We start from the raw sequence: 12,750 nt of genomic DNA on the forward strand, positions 1-12,750 counted from the left end.
GCATAGTGGCAGGTGCCAGACCTCTCTGAATCATCCCTCATTGCTGGACAGTTAGGTTATAAATATATTTTTCTTCAATGAAACTGAGCTAAACATCTTATTGCATACAACTTTTTCTTCTTTTGAATTATTTCCATATCCTAAATTCCCAAGAAACCATTTTTCAGCCCCTCTGACATTTTATTCTCACAAGGGGTTAACTGAAGATGGGCACAGAGCTCAGTGGAAACTTACCCTGCGGAACAATAACATGGGACAAAGCCTGTAAGGTGTGTCAGAGGTAGAGACTCTGAGGAACACTTTTCTATGCATTCATGTATGTGTGTGTGCATGTGGTGGGGGGTGAGTGGAGTGGGGACAGGGACAAAGTCAGCTTCAGTTGTTTCACAGAGCATGTTATTCAAGGGTAGAATCTCCCAAGAAGACAAACTTGCGCTGCAGTGGAGCGCAGCCCACGCACCCATCACCATGGCTTCTGACAAGTGCTGGGTGATACTCTGTCTTTGCAGCCCTCACTTTAGCCTTATGTAGGAGGATGGTTTTCTTTTACCTGTGATTGGTCTGGATGCCCCTTCCTTGGCCCAGATGGTAGTGCTGTTGGGCTCACTGAGGTCAGCCGACTGCAGGCTGCTGTTGGCCCACCAGGAGACCTGCTCCACAAAGCAGGGGGACAGTGGCATTCCAGCTTGCACAAAAAGGGTGCAGGCCAGCTCCATCTCGGAGACGTGGCTGGAGTTGCGCAGTGTGGCATAAACAGCATGCAAGAAATCTCTCACCTTAGGGTCTGTGAGAAAGAAGTAAGGATAAGCAGTCAATGGGAACTGTGAGGAAGAAGTCAGCACAATGTCCGTCTGTGTGTTGCATGGAAATGGGACCTCAGCAACGCACTCTTATTTCATAAGGTGTATCCCTGTGCATAGTCAATTTAGAAAAGTCAGAGCTAAGCCCGCTCAGGAGTCAGCCTAGCTGGCTGGGAAGAAACCCTGCTGGGGACACGGCTCAGTGGTAGAGCACTTGCCTAGTAGGCATGAGGCCTGGCTTTGATTCCTAGCCAAAAAAAAAGTAGAAGTTGGGAAGAAGCCATGCTAGATCTGAAAGAATCCAGCTGCAGTAGGGCACAGGGGTGCATGCCTGTAATCCCACTGACTTAGGAGGATGGCAAGTTCAATGCCAGCCTAGGCAACTTAGAGATATCCTATCTCAAAATGAAAAATAGAAAGGACTGGAGATGTGGCTCAGTGGTAGAGCTTCCCTGGGATCAATACCCAGAAAAAAAAAAAAAAAAGAAAAAGAAAAAGAAATCTGGCTGCAATGAAGTCAACTAAGATAAGGAGCTGTTCTTCTGGTCTAAGATCCTGATTCAGGATTGTGGACAAGTGCTGGACTAGAGTGTCTAGAGCTGGGACAATGGAGGTCCAAAGTGCAGGGTGAAGGGCTTTCAAATATTTGCAAAGTCAAGAGCTTTATATGCAATGTCACAAGTAACAGTGATGGGCAGTGGCCAGGATGTTGTGTTGTCAAGATACCTTTCCTGGGGCCTTATATGACAGCATGTCCTAAACCCAAGCAGCCTCTTTTAGAACTATGCTTTCAATTTGAAAAATACAGAGGAAAGGTAAGAACATTTCCCATCCCCCATCTCCCTACAACTCAGCAGAAGGCTCGTATTATTGCATTAATGAGAAGCTACAAGATTGTTGAGGAAATAACCATGGAGAGAGTGAGTAACGAGCTTCCACCTCCTTGGATGGCAGCTAGATTTCTATTTTTATACTATTTACAGATTGCTGCCTTGTCTCCATAATCCTTGGTAGATTTTATTTTCATGCTACTATTTACAAGCTGCAGCTTCTAGACTCCCAAGACATCCCATAAGCTGGTGTTCTGGGGGTGAAGCTCTGTAGGCTGCCTGCAGGATACCTCCTTCCTGTTCTCCTCTGTGCCTCACCTCATTCTCAGGCACATCCCTGTAGCTGTCCCCAAATCCTCCCTGCAAGACACAATGCCCTGCCATGTCACATACTGAGATGCATCTCTCACTCAGCTTGGGGTCTGTCCAATCTTTCAGGTTGCAGAGGCCAAACCAGGAGGCAGCAGAAGACCCCTAAGTAGCCTGGCTCACATCCTTTAGGAGGGAGCACAGTATCCAGAATTCACCCTGGTTATGGCCCCCTGGCTGCCAAGTATAGTAGCAGACAGATGTTATTCATCTACAAATCACTCACTACTTCTTAGAATCCTGCTTAGAATCTTAGAAACTGCTTCTCAGAATCCACAACTCTAAAAAGCTGACTTGATCACATGAATTACAGCCTAACTTGAGTTCTTGCATCGTATCATAGTGAGAAAAGAAATGAAAGTCCTTACAGTCAGATTTTACCTTAGCCAGGGTGGTCATCTGTATTTCTGGGATCACATCTCTGCTGCATGTTGGCTGTCTGCAGAGGAGCCCTGAGACATTTCACTAGTTCGTAGTGTAGAGTGACCTTAGGGGTGATCCTGAGCTTTTTCTCTGTCCCCCTACCTTCTCTGGGCCAGGAACCAGTGTTCTTACAAATTAACAGAGCAGAGTAAACTAGCTTGCAGTTGATTTTAGCATGAAGTCTGATCTCCATCTGAGCCTGGCCTGTCCTTGCCCATTTGCACACAGGAATATGCCATGCCAGAAATGAAAACTACTCTAGGCTGACAGTGTCCACAGAGAGTGTGCCGAGTGCTCTGCGTTCCTGATCACATTCAGTTCTTCCAACAGCCCTGTGAATGAATGCCTATTGTGATCCCCATTTATAGATGAGGGAGCTGAGCCAGAGAAGTCCATTCTCTGGCTCAATTTCATCAAAGTAGTCAATGTCCTGTTGCCCCCAGGGCAAGGAGCCAGTGGGTTGTGGACCCTCTGCTTGGGTGGCTTTGTTCTCTTGGGGATGAAGGTGGCTGTGGAGCAAGTAGCCTCCTGTTTTGCTGTATTTGCTGTATTCCAGATCCTTTTCTGTGATGGATCTGACGTAACTGATGTAAGAGTGAGAACCAACTTCTCCCACAGCCCTTGAAGCAGAATCCTGTCGCTGCTGGCTCTCTCTCTGCCTTCCATCTCTGAAATAGAAAGCTGCCTTTCTTGCTGAAAGAGGGGACATAATCAGGTAGTTCTAAGAAAATGCTGAGGGAGGGAAGGAAGACAAAGAAAAGAAAGCCACACGGGCTGTGGGACACCAGGGTAGAGTGAGGGAGGTGTGAAGGGCTTGAGGAGAGGGTCCCTGGGACAAGTACAGAGTGATGGAAAGTACCCGAAGAAAGTCAAGAGTTCTGCTGCAAAACAGTCTTTCAGCTCATTTGAGAGACTGGCATGGAAAGTACCTTCCTTTTTAAAATAAATCTGCTGCATTAACCTTCTTAATTATGACACTGAGCTGCCTGTGTTCAGGGTTTTCTGTACACATCTGTATGCCAAGACCCTCATGCTGTACCAGTACATGCAGTTGGTGCCCCACGGCCCTGGGTGAATTGCCTTGCACCAGATCTAATGGGGTTGAAGAATAAGTCTGTTGCTCTGTGCACTGCTGGGATATACTTATTGAGAACAATTAAGTTCAATAAACTATTTTCTGCTTCAGTATCCCCAGAGAGAACCCACATTTGTCTGTGGCCAGCATGGTCACCATCATTGTCTTGGAGCATCAGAAGCTCAGCTGAAGCCTTAGGGCCTGACATGTTGGGTACTAACCTCTGCTTGCTAACTCAGAATTCTATTTCAATGGAAGCTCTCACCAGGCTGTGTTGGTATTGGCTCTTGTGCTTTCTGGCAAATCAGTTTATACAAAGGTTGTCCCATTCTTCTTATTAAGATCTTATTCTGAGATAGAGAAGAAAAAGCCCGTGTGTGCTTAGCATGGAGATGGTGAGTGGATACCAAAGCCAGGCATTGAGCTGGTCCCTGAGAAAAGTTCAGCTGAGGCTGAGCTACATTCAAGAAACTTGCTACTGTTGGCAGAGATGCTCTAAGATACAGAATTCATAAAAATAAGCCAGCAGATTGAACATTGGCCAGAAGTCACAGATTCATGAAAAACATGGGCTTTGGAGCCAGAGAATCTGGGCTTGAATCCAACTCTGCCCCTTACTGGCTGTGTGACCTCTAGCAAGTTGCTTCCACTCTCTGTGCCTAGTTGCTCTTTTTCAAAATAAGGATGATAATAGGGGGATTCCAACATGGCGGCGGGCGCAGAGAGATCAAGTCTCTGACCTCTTCAGCTGTGCAGGCATAGGGAGTCGTAAACAACCTAAATCTGTTTGCTCAGGATCACTAGGCAATGCTGAGCTGACGTGGATCTGGGGCGAACAGTCTGGACCTCTCAGAACACACACTGAGCCTGGATCGGCTGAATTCAAGCTCCCGTTCGCCTGCTTCCCGCAGACAAACAGCTGTGACTCAGCACTAATCCATCCGGCTGAAACAACTGGTCAGCCCTTCTCATCCTACGGAGGTAAATGCCTACCGAGCCTTCATAGGTAGTGGCCACAGGTTTGAAACGGGGCTTGGGAGAGACAGTAAGGACCCACCCGTTGCATTGGTCATCCGGCAAAGGGAAACGAACTGTCGCCATTTGCAAGAGATACCACCATGGCAGAGAACTGACGTCACCAGACTGCGGCGGAGGAGATAACTTCATTGAAACCTGCGGCTACAGGTGTGTAATTCCCTAGCCTTCCCTCTCCACACATCGGGGAAACCTTAAGGGCCCCTCCCAGCTCTCCCGTAAGGGACCCCCCCAGCTCTCCCGTGAGCGCGACAGCCAGACGTGGGAATCAGACGTGGCGTGGGACCCACAGCGCGGAACTCCCGGCTACCGCTCCCACCAGTGCCGACAACTGAGGTCTCTTGCACCAGCTACCGGGGGCGTGGCTACCGGAGGGCAAGTAAAATTTGCTGAGGATTCTCAGCCCCAAGCTCTACAAACTAGGGTCTGAGGGAATGGCAAATTGGAAGAGTGTGCCCAGTCGTTCATGAAAACAGGGCTCCCGGGAGCAGCAGACCTGGCGTGTAGCCAGTATTGTGGTGAGCGGCACCCGTGAGAGGGGCCTGGCTAGAGGAAAAGTGGGAAGTGACTAGACACAAGAGGAGGCCCTAGGCATGCAGGATTGGAGACTCGCCCAGTCTGGGAGGAGCTGCTGCACAGTGATTGGTTCCCACGTACTGACAGGAGAAACTTGACCTGGTGGGCACAGCGCCACCTACTGGAAGAGAAGTTAATCAAACTCTAAGACTGCATTTATTAGTTTTTTTTTTTCTTTTTTTCTTTTCTCTTTTTTTTTGATTTGTGTTTTTCTTTCATTTTCATTTTTCTTTCTTGTTGTTTTTTTAAATTTTTTTTACAATTTTTTAAAAAATTTTTTTCTTCTAATTTTAATTTTAATTTTTAAATTATTTTTTAAAAAAATTTTTTTCTTTTTTTATTTCCTATTTTTTTCTTCTTTTGTCTTTTCATTTCTTTTCAATTATCTTATCCCCCCTTCCTTGAATTCTACCTGCTTACTCTCATTCTCTTTAGTGACTTCTTCCCTTCCCTTCTAATACCTTTCCTCCCAAGCATCTAATAAATTTATAGGAGTAAACAGTAACTCATCAGTCAAACAGAACAAGAAGTAACATGAGCAGCTTCAAAAAGCAAGGAAGAAAAGGAGTACAAACAATGCAGGACAGCCTAAATATTCAGGAGGACCTAGAGTCATCAGAAAAATGGTCACATAAAGACCTCAAGGAACACCTTAGACAGATGGAATGGAACCTTAAAGAGGATACAAGACAGCAAATTCAAGCAGCCAAAGAACACATTGAGAATGAATTACATAAACAGCTAAAAGAAGAAGTTAAGCATCTTTATCAGGAGATAGAGATTATAAAAAATAATCAAACAATAATTCTAGAAATGAAGGAAACGATAAACCAAATTAAAAACTCAATTGAGAGTATCACTAACAGAGTGGAGCAAGTAGAAGCCAGAACGTCAGATAATGAAGACAAAATATATCATCTTGAAAACAGTCTAGCCAACTCAGAAAGGCTGGTAAAAAATCACAAGAAAAACATCCAAGAGTTATGGGATAATATAAAAAATCCAAACTTACGAGTCATCGGGATAGAAGAAGGTACAGAGATTCAAACCAAGGGAATGAGTAACCTGCTGAATGAAATAATTACAGAAAACTTTCCAGAAATAAAAAAGGAAACAGATATACAAATTGAAGATGCATACAGGACACCGAGCACACAAAATCACAGTAGACCAACGCCAAGACACATTGTTATGAAGATATCCAATATACAGAACAAAGAGAAAATATTAAAAGCTACAAGAGAAAGGAGACAGATTACATTCAGGGGTAAACCAATAAGGTTAACAACGGATTTTTCAGCACAGACACTGAAAGCAAGAAGGTCATGGAACAATGTATTTCAAACACTGAAAGACAATGGATGCCAACCAAGAATTCTGTATCCAGCAAAATTAAGCTTCAGGTATGACAACGAAATAAAAATCTTTCATGATAAACAAAAGTTAAAAGAATTTGCAGCAAGAAAACCAGCATTGCAAAGCATTTTGAGCAAAACACTACACGAGGAAGAAATGAAAAACAATAACCAAAACCATCAGTAGGAAGTGCCTCAGTAAAGACAGAGGGCGAGGGGAAAGATAATCATGGAGAAACAAACTAAATTTTTTTAAAAAAGGATAAATAATCAAACATGGATGGAAGTACAAACCATATATCAATAGTAACTCTGAATGTTAATGGCTTAAACTCTCCAATAAAGCGACATAGGCTGGTATCATGGATTAAAAAAACAAATCCAACAATATGCTGCCTCCAGGAGACACATCTGATTGGAAAAGACATACACAGGCTGAAGGTGAAAGGATGGGAAAAAATATACCATGCACACGGTCCTCGTAAGCAAGCAGGGGTGGCCATCCTCATATCAAATAAAATCGACCTCAAGACTAAGTTAATCAAAAGGGATAAAGAAGGACATTATATACTGTTAAAAGGAACCATTCACCAACAAGACATAACAATTATCAATATTTATGCACTAAATAATGGTGCTGCGACATTCATAAAACAAATTCTCCTCAAGTTCAAGAATCAAATAGACCACAACACAATAATTATGGGTGACTTCAACACACCTCTCTCACCATTGGACAGATCCTCCAAACAAAAGTTGAATAAAGAAACTATAGAACTCAATATCACAATCAATAACCTAGACTTAACTGACATATATAGAATATATCAACCATCATCAAATGGATATACTTTTTTCTCAGCAGCACATGGATCCTTCTCAAAAATAGACCATATATTATGCCATAGGGCAACCCTCAGTAAATATAAAGGGGTAGAGATAATACCATGCACTTTATCAGATCATAATGGAATGAAACTGGAAATCAATGATAAAAGAAGGAAGGAAAAATCCTACATCACATGGACAATGAACAATACGTTACTGAATGATCAATGGGTTACAGAAGTCATAAAGGAGGAAATAAAAAAATTCTTAGAGATAAATGAAAATACAGACACAACATATTGGAATCTATGGGACACAATGAAAGCAGTTTTAAGAGGGAAATTCATCACCTGGTGGTGATTCCTCAAAAAAAGGAAAAACCAACAAATAAATGAGCTCACACTTCATCTCAAAGCCCTAGAAAAGGAAGAGCAAAACAACAGCAAATGTAGCAGAAGGCAAGAATTAATTAAAATCAGAGCAGAAATCAATGAAATTGAAACAAAAGAAACTATTGAAAAAATTAACAAAACTAAAAGTTGGTTCTTTGAAAAAATAAATAAGATCGACAGGCCCCTAGCCATGCTAACGAAGAGAAGAAGAGAGAGAACTCAAATTACTAACATACGGGATGAAAAAGGCAATATTACAACAGACGCTTCAGAAATACAGAAGACAATTGGAAATTATTTTGAAAACCTATATTCCAATAAAATAGAAGATAGTGAAGACATCGATAAATTCCTTAAGTCATATGATTTGCCCAACTGAGTCAGGAGGATACACACAATTTGAACAGACCAATATCAATGGATGAAATTGAAGAAGCCATCAAAAGACTACCAACCAAGAAAAGCCCAGGACCGGATGGGTACACAGCGGAGTTTTACAAAATCTTTAAAGAAGAATTAATACCAATACTTTTCAAGTTATTTCAGGAAATAGAAAAAGAGGGAGCTCTTCCAAATTCATTCTATGAGGCCAACATCACCCTGATTCCAAAACCAGACAAAGACACCTCAAAGAAAGAAAACTACAGACCAATATCTCTAATGAACCTAGATGCAAAAATCCTCAATAAAATTCTGGTGAATCGAATACAAAAACACATCAAAAAAATTGTGCACCATGATCAAGTAGGATTCATCCCTGGGATGCAAGGATGGTTCAATATACGGAAATCAATAAATGTTATTCACCACATCGATAGACTTAAAGATAAGAACCATATGATCATCTCGATAGATGCAGAGAAAGCATTCGACAAAGTACAGCATCCCTTTATGTTCAAAACATTAGAAAAACTAGGGATAACAGGAACTTACCTCGACATTGTAAAAGCTATCTATGCTAAGCCTCAGGCTAGCATCATTCTGAATGGACAAAAGTTAAAGGCATTCCCTCTAAAATCTGGAAGAAGACAGGGATGCCCTCTATCACCACTTCTATTCAATATAGTTCTCGAAACACTGGCCAGAGCAATTAGACAGACAAAAGAAATTAAAGGCATAAAAATAGGAAAAGAAGAACTTAAATTATCACTATTTGCAGATGACATGATTCTATACCTAGCAGACCCAAAAGGGTCTACAAAGAAATTACTAGAACTAATAAATGAATTCCGCAAAGTGGCAGGATATAAAATCAACATGCATAAATCAAAGGCATTTCTGTATGTCAGCGACAAAACTTCTGAAATGGAAATGAGGAAAAACACTCCATTCACAATATCCTCAAAAAAAATAAAATACTTGGGAATCAACCTAACAAAAGAGGTGAAAGACCTATACAATGAAAACTACAGAACCCTAAAGAGAGAAGTAGAAGAGGATCTTAGAAGATGGAAAAATATACCCTGTTCATGGATAGGCAGAACTAACATCATCAAAATGGTGATATTACCAAAAGTTCTCTATAGGTTTAATGCAATGCCAATCAAAATCCCAACGGCATTTCTTGTAGAAATAGATAAAGCAATCGTGAAATTCATATGGAAAAATAAAAGACCCAGAATAGCAAAAGCAATTCTAAACAGGAAGTGTGAATCAGGCGGTATAGCGATACCAGATTTCAAACTATATTACAGAGCAATAGTGACAAAAACAGCATGGTAATGGTACTAAAACAGGCGGGTGGACCAATGGTATAGAATAGAGGACACAGAGACTAATCCACAAAGTTACAACTATCTTATATTTGATAAAGGGGCTAAAAGCATGCAATGGAGGAAGGATAGCATCTTCAACAAATGGTGTTGGGAAAACTGGAAATCCATATGCAACAAAATGAAACTGAATCCCCTCCTCTCGCCATGCACAAAAGTTAACTCAAAATGGATCAAGGAGCTTGATATCAAATCAGAGACTCTGCGTCTGATAGAAGAAAAAGTTGGCTCTGATCTACATATTGTGGGGTCGGGCTCCAAATTCCTTAATAGGACACCCATAGCACAAGAGTTAATAGCAAGAATCAACAAATGGGACTTACTTAAACTAAAAAGTTTTTTCACAGCAAGAGAAACAATAAGAGAGGTAAATAGGGAGCCTACATCCTGGGAACAAATTTTTACTCCTCACACTTCAGATAGAGCCCTAATATCCAGAGTATACAAAGAACTCAAAAAATTAGACAATAAGATAACAAATAACCCAATCAACAAATGGGCCAAGGACCTGAACAGACACTTCTCAGAGGAGGATATACAATCAATCAACAAGTACATGAAAAAAATGCTCATCATCTCTAGCAGTCAGAGAAATGCAAATCAAAACCACCCTAAGATACCATCTCACTCCAGTAAGATTGGCAGCCATTATGAAGTCAAACAACAACAAGTGCTGGCGAGGATGTGGAGAAAAGGGTACACTTGTACATTGCTGGTGGGACTGCAAATTGGTGTGGCCAATTTGGAAAGCAGTTTGGAGATTCCTGGGAAAGATTGGAATGGAACCACCATTTGAACTTGCTATTGCCCTTCTTGGACTATTCCCTGAAGACCTTAAAAGAGCATGCTACAGGGATACTGCCACATCGATGTTCATAGCAGCACAATTCACAATAGCTAGACTGTGGAACCAACCCAGATGCCCTTCAATAGATGAATGGATAAAAAAAATGTGGCATCTATACACAATGGAGTACTATGCAGCAATAAAAAATGACAAAATCATAGAATTTGCAGGGAAATGGATGGCACTAGAGCAGATTATGCTTAGTGAAGCTAGCCAATCCCTAAAAAACAAATACCAAATGTCTTCTTTGATATAATGAGAGCAACTATGAACAGAGCAGGGAGGAAGAGCAGGAAGAAAAGGTTAACATTAAACAGAGACATGAGATGGGAGGGAAAGGGAGAGAAAAGGGAAATTGCATGGAAATGAAGGGAGACCCTCATTGCTATACAAAATTACATACAAGAGGTTGTGAGGGGAATGGGAAAATAAACAAGGAGAGAAATGAATTACAGTAGATGGGGTAGAGAGAGAAGATGGGAGGGGAGGGGAGGGGGGATAGTAGGGGATAGGAAAGGTAGCAGAATACAACAATTACTAATAGGGCATTATGTAAAATTGTGGATGTGTAACCGACGTGATTCTGCAATCTGCATTTGGGGTAAAATTGGGGGTTCATAACCTACTTCAATCTAATGTATGAAATATGATATGTCAAGAGCTTTGTAATGTTGTGAACAACCAATAAAAAAAAAGAAATTCTAAAAAAAAGGATGATAATAAAGTCACCAACCTCCACGGGATTGTTTTGGCAATTAATTTAATTAATGTTTATAAGGTGCTTGCAACTCGGCCTGGCACTATAAAAGACCGTGTGAAATGAAACCAAATTATTACTGTGGAACATGATGCTAGAAGTGAGCTTTAAAAATCAAGGGTAACTGCCATTCCAAAGTCTGAATGCCTTCTGTTGCCTTCCTGCCCAGTGGTCATCTTTCTGCATGAGAGCACTACTGGGGGCTGAGCTCCTGCCTCCCTACCCCCTACCACCTGAGCAGTGATGGAGAATGAGAAGAGTAGGCATGAAGAGTGAGAGGGTGAAGAAGCCTGCACGTGGGGGCCTCTTACCGTGCACGGTGTACCCCAGAGCGCCTGCCAGCTGCTGGCCAGTGTTCCCCTGGGCTCCAAACTGTAGGATCTCCAGCGGGAGGGACACGCCGGTGGGAGAGATGACAAAGTTTGTGCCGTTTCTACCTGCTGCTGCGCTCCGGTAGAGGCGAAGTGCAAACTCAGTCTTTAGCATCAGCAGACTTTGGGGGAGGTGGCTGTGCCCTCCAGGGAAGCAGAAGTGAAGGAGGAAGAGGGTGATGTGCAGGAGAGGTGACATGGAGACTGCTGCTGCTGCTGCTGCTGCTGGTCCTGCAATTCAGAGGGCAGAGAAGCGGATGAGGAGGGATGCTGGTGGTGTCACCAGCTCATCCCACAGAGGACGCTGCTGCCCCGCTCTGATTGCTCTGTATTTAGTGGCTGGAAAAGGCCAGAACAGGGAGGCCTTCATCCAGCTGCTCTGGTCCCCCGCTCACAGTCCCACCTGCTCCTGTGGCTTTACTGCACGTTTTGTGTTAGCATTGGGAATATCCACACTTGCTGGGATGTTTTACAAAACCAAACCAAGGGTTGGAAGACCTGCTTCATGTCTTTGGCAAGACCTGAAGCAAACCATTACGTTGGGAAAAGAAATGTAAGAAGAACATCCTACTTTTTTCTTTTGTATTTAGCCAACTTATAGCTGTGCCATGATTATCACAAATATTATGACGACTAATCATCATCATCATCATCATCATCATCATCATCATCGTCTACCATGCTAAAAAGGACTTTGTACATTCTCAATTGTTCCAAAAATCTTACTTGGTAGCTGTTAACATATTTTCTCTCCAGGGATAGTGACTAAGGTTTAGAGAGCCCAGTGACTCATGTACATGGGGAAAGCAACAGGGCTATAACTTAAATCCTGTTTTTCTCTCAAGAATACACATGTGCTTTAAGATACTGATACATGAGTTAATTGTGAACTAGAATGCCAGGATTCTTGTGATGTGAATCATTCTCATGAAAAGAACACTTTCACAGAGAAGAGAATTAAACAAAGTAAACCCCTACGCCAGAACTGTACCCTCCCAGGGAAGGCAGAACATCCACAGGCTGGAAGTTCATGCCAGAAGAGCAAAGAAATGTTTTCAATGGCTATGCCACATATCCAGCCAGCAGCAATTATGGCTGAGTGGTCTAACTCTGAAATCACATGGAACTTCCTGTAGAAGTTTGCAAGCAAGACTCTCAGTGTCCACATTAGATAATGACCCAAGGCAGAAAGCCTGTCTCTCGTTCTTCAGCTCTTTCTTCAGGTAGCCAAGTGCAAATGCAGCACCAGATAGATGTCTTTGGTACCACAGAAATGGGGATGTGCGTGTGTATGCACACGTCTGGGGGTAGAGGGTCCCA

At 42.4% G+C, this 12,750-nt stretch overlaps 1 protein-coding gene across 1 annotated transcript in view; it reads right to left on the reverse strand.

Annotated features, from left to right (window-relative positions):
- Positions 1–11,629, reverse strand: part of SERPINE3 (serpin family E member 3) — a gene marked incomplete at its 5' end in the record, with an annotated part of 35,625 nt that extends 23,996 nt beyond the window's left edge. The window contains 2 exons of the mRNA XM_081288660.1: positions 551–784; positions 11,371–11,629. Of these exons, the coding sequence (XP_081144786.1) occupies positions 551–784; positions 11,371–11,629 (493 nt within the window). The remainder of the gene's footprint in view (positions 1–550; positions 785–11,370) is intronic.
- Between the last annotated feature and the right edge of the window lie 1,121 nt (positions 11,630–12,750).

This window comes from Spermophilus citellus (genome assembly GCF_964194105.1).
Source record: "Spermophilus citellus genome assembly, chromosome: 1".
In the NCBI taxonomy this organism is placed as follows: Eukaryota; Metazoa; Chordata; class Mammalia; order Rodentia; family Sciuridae; genus Spermophilus; species Spermophilus citellus.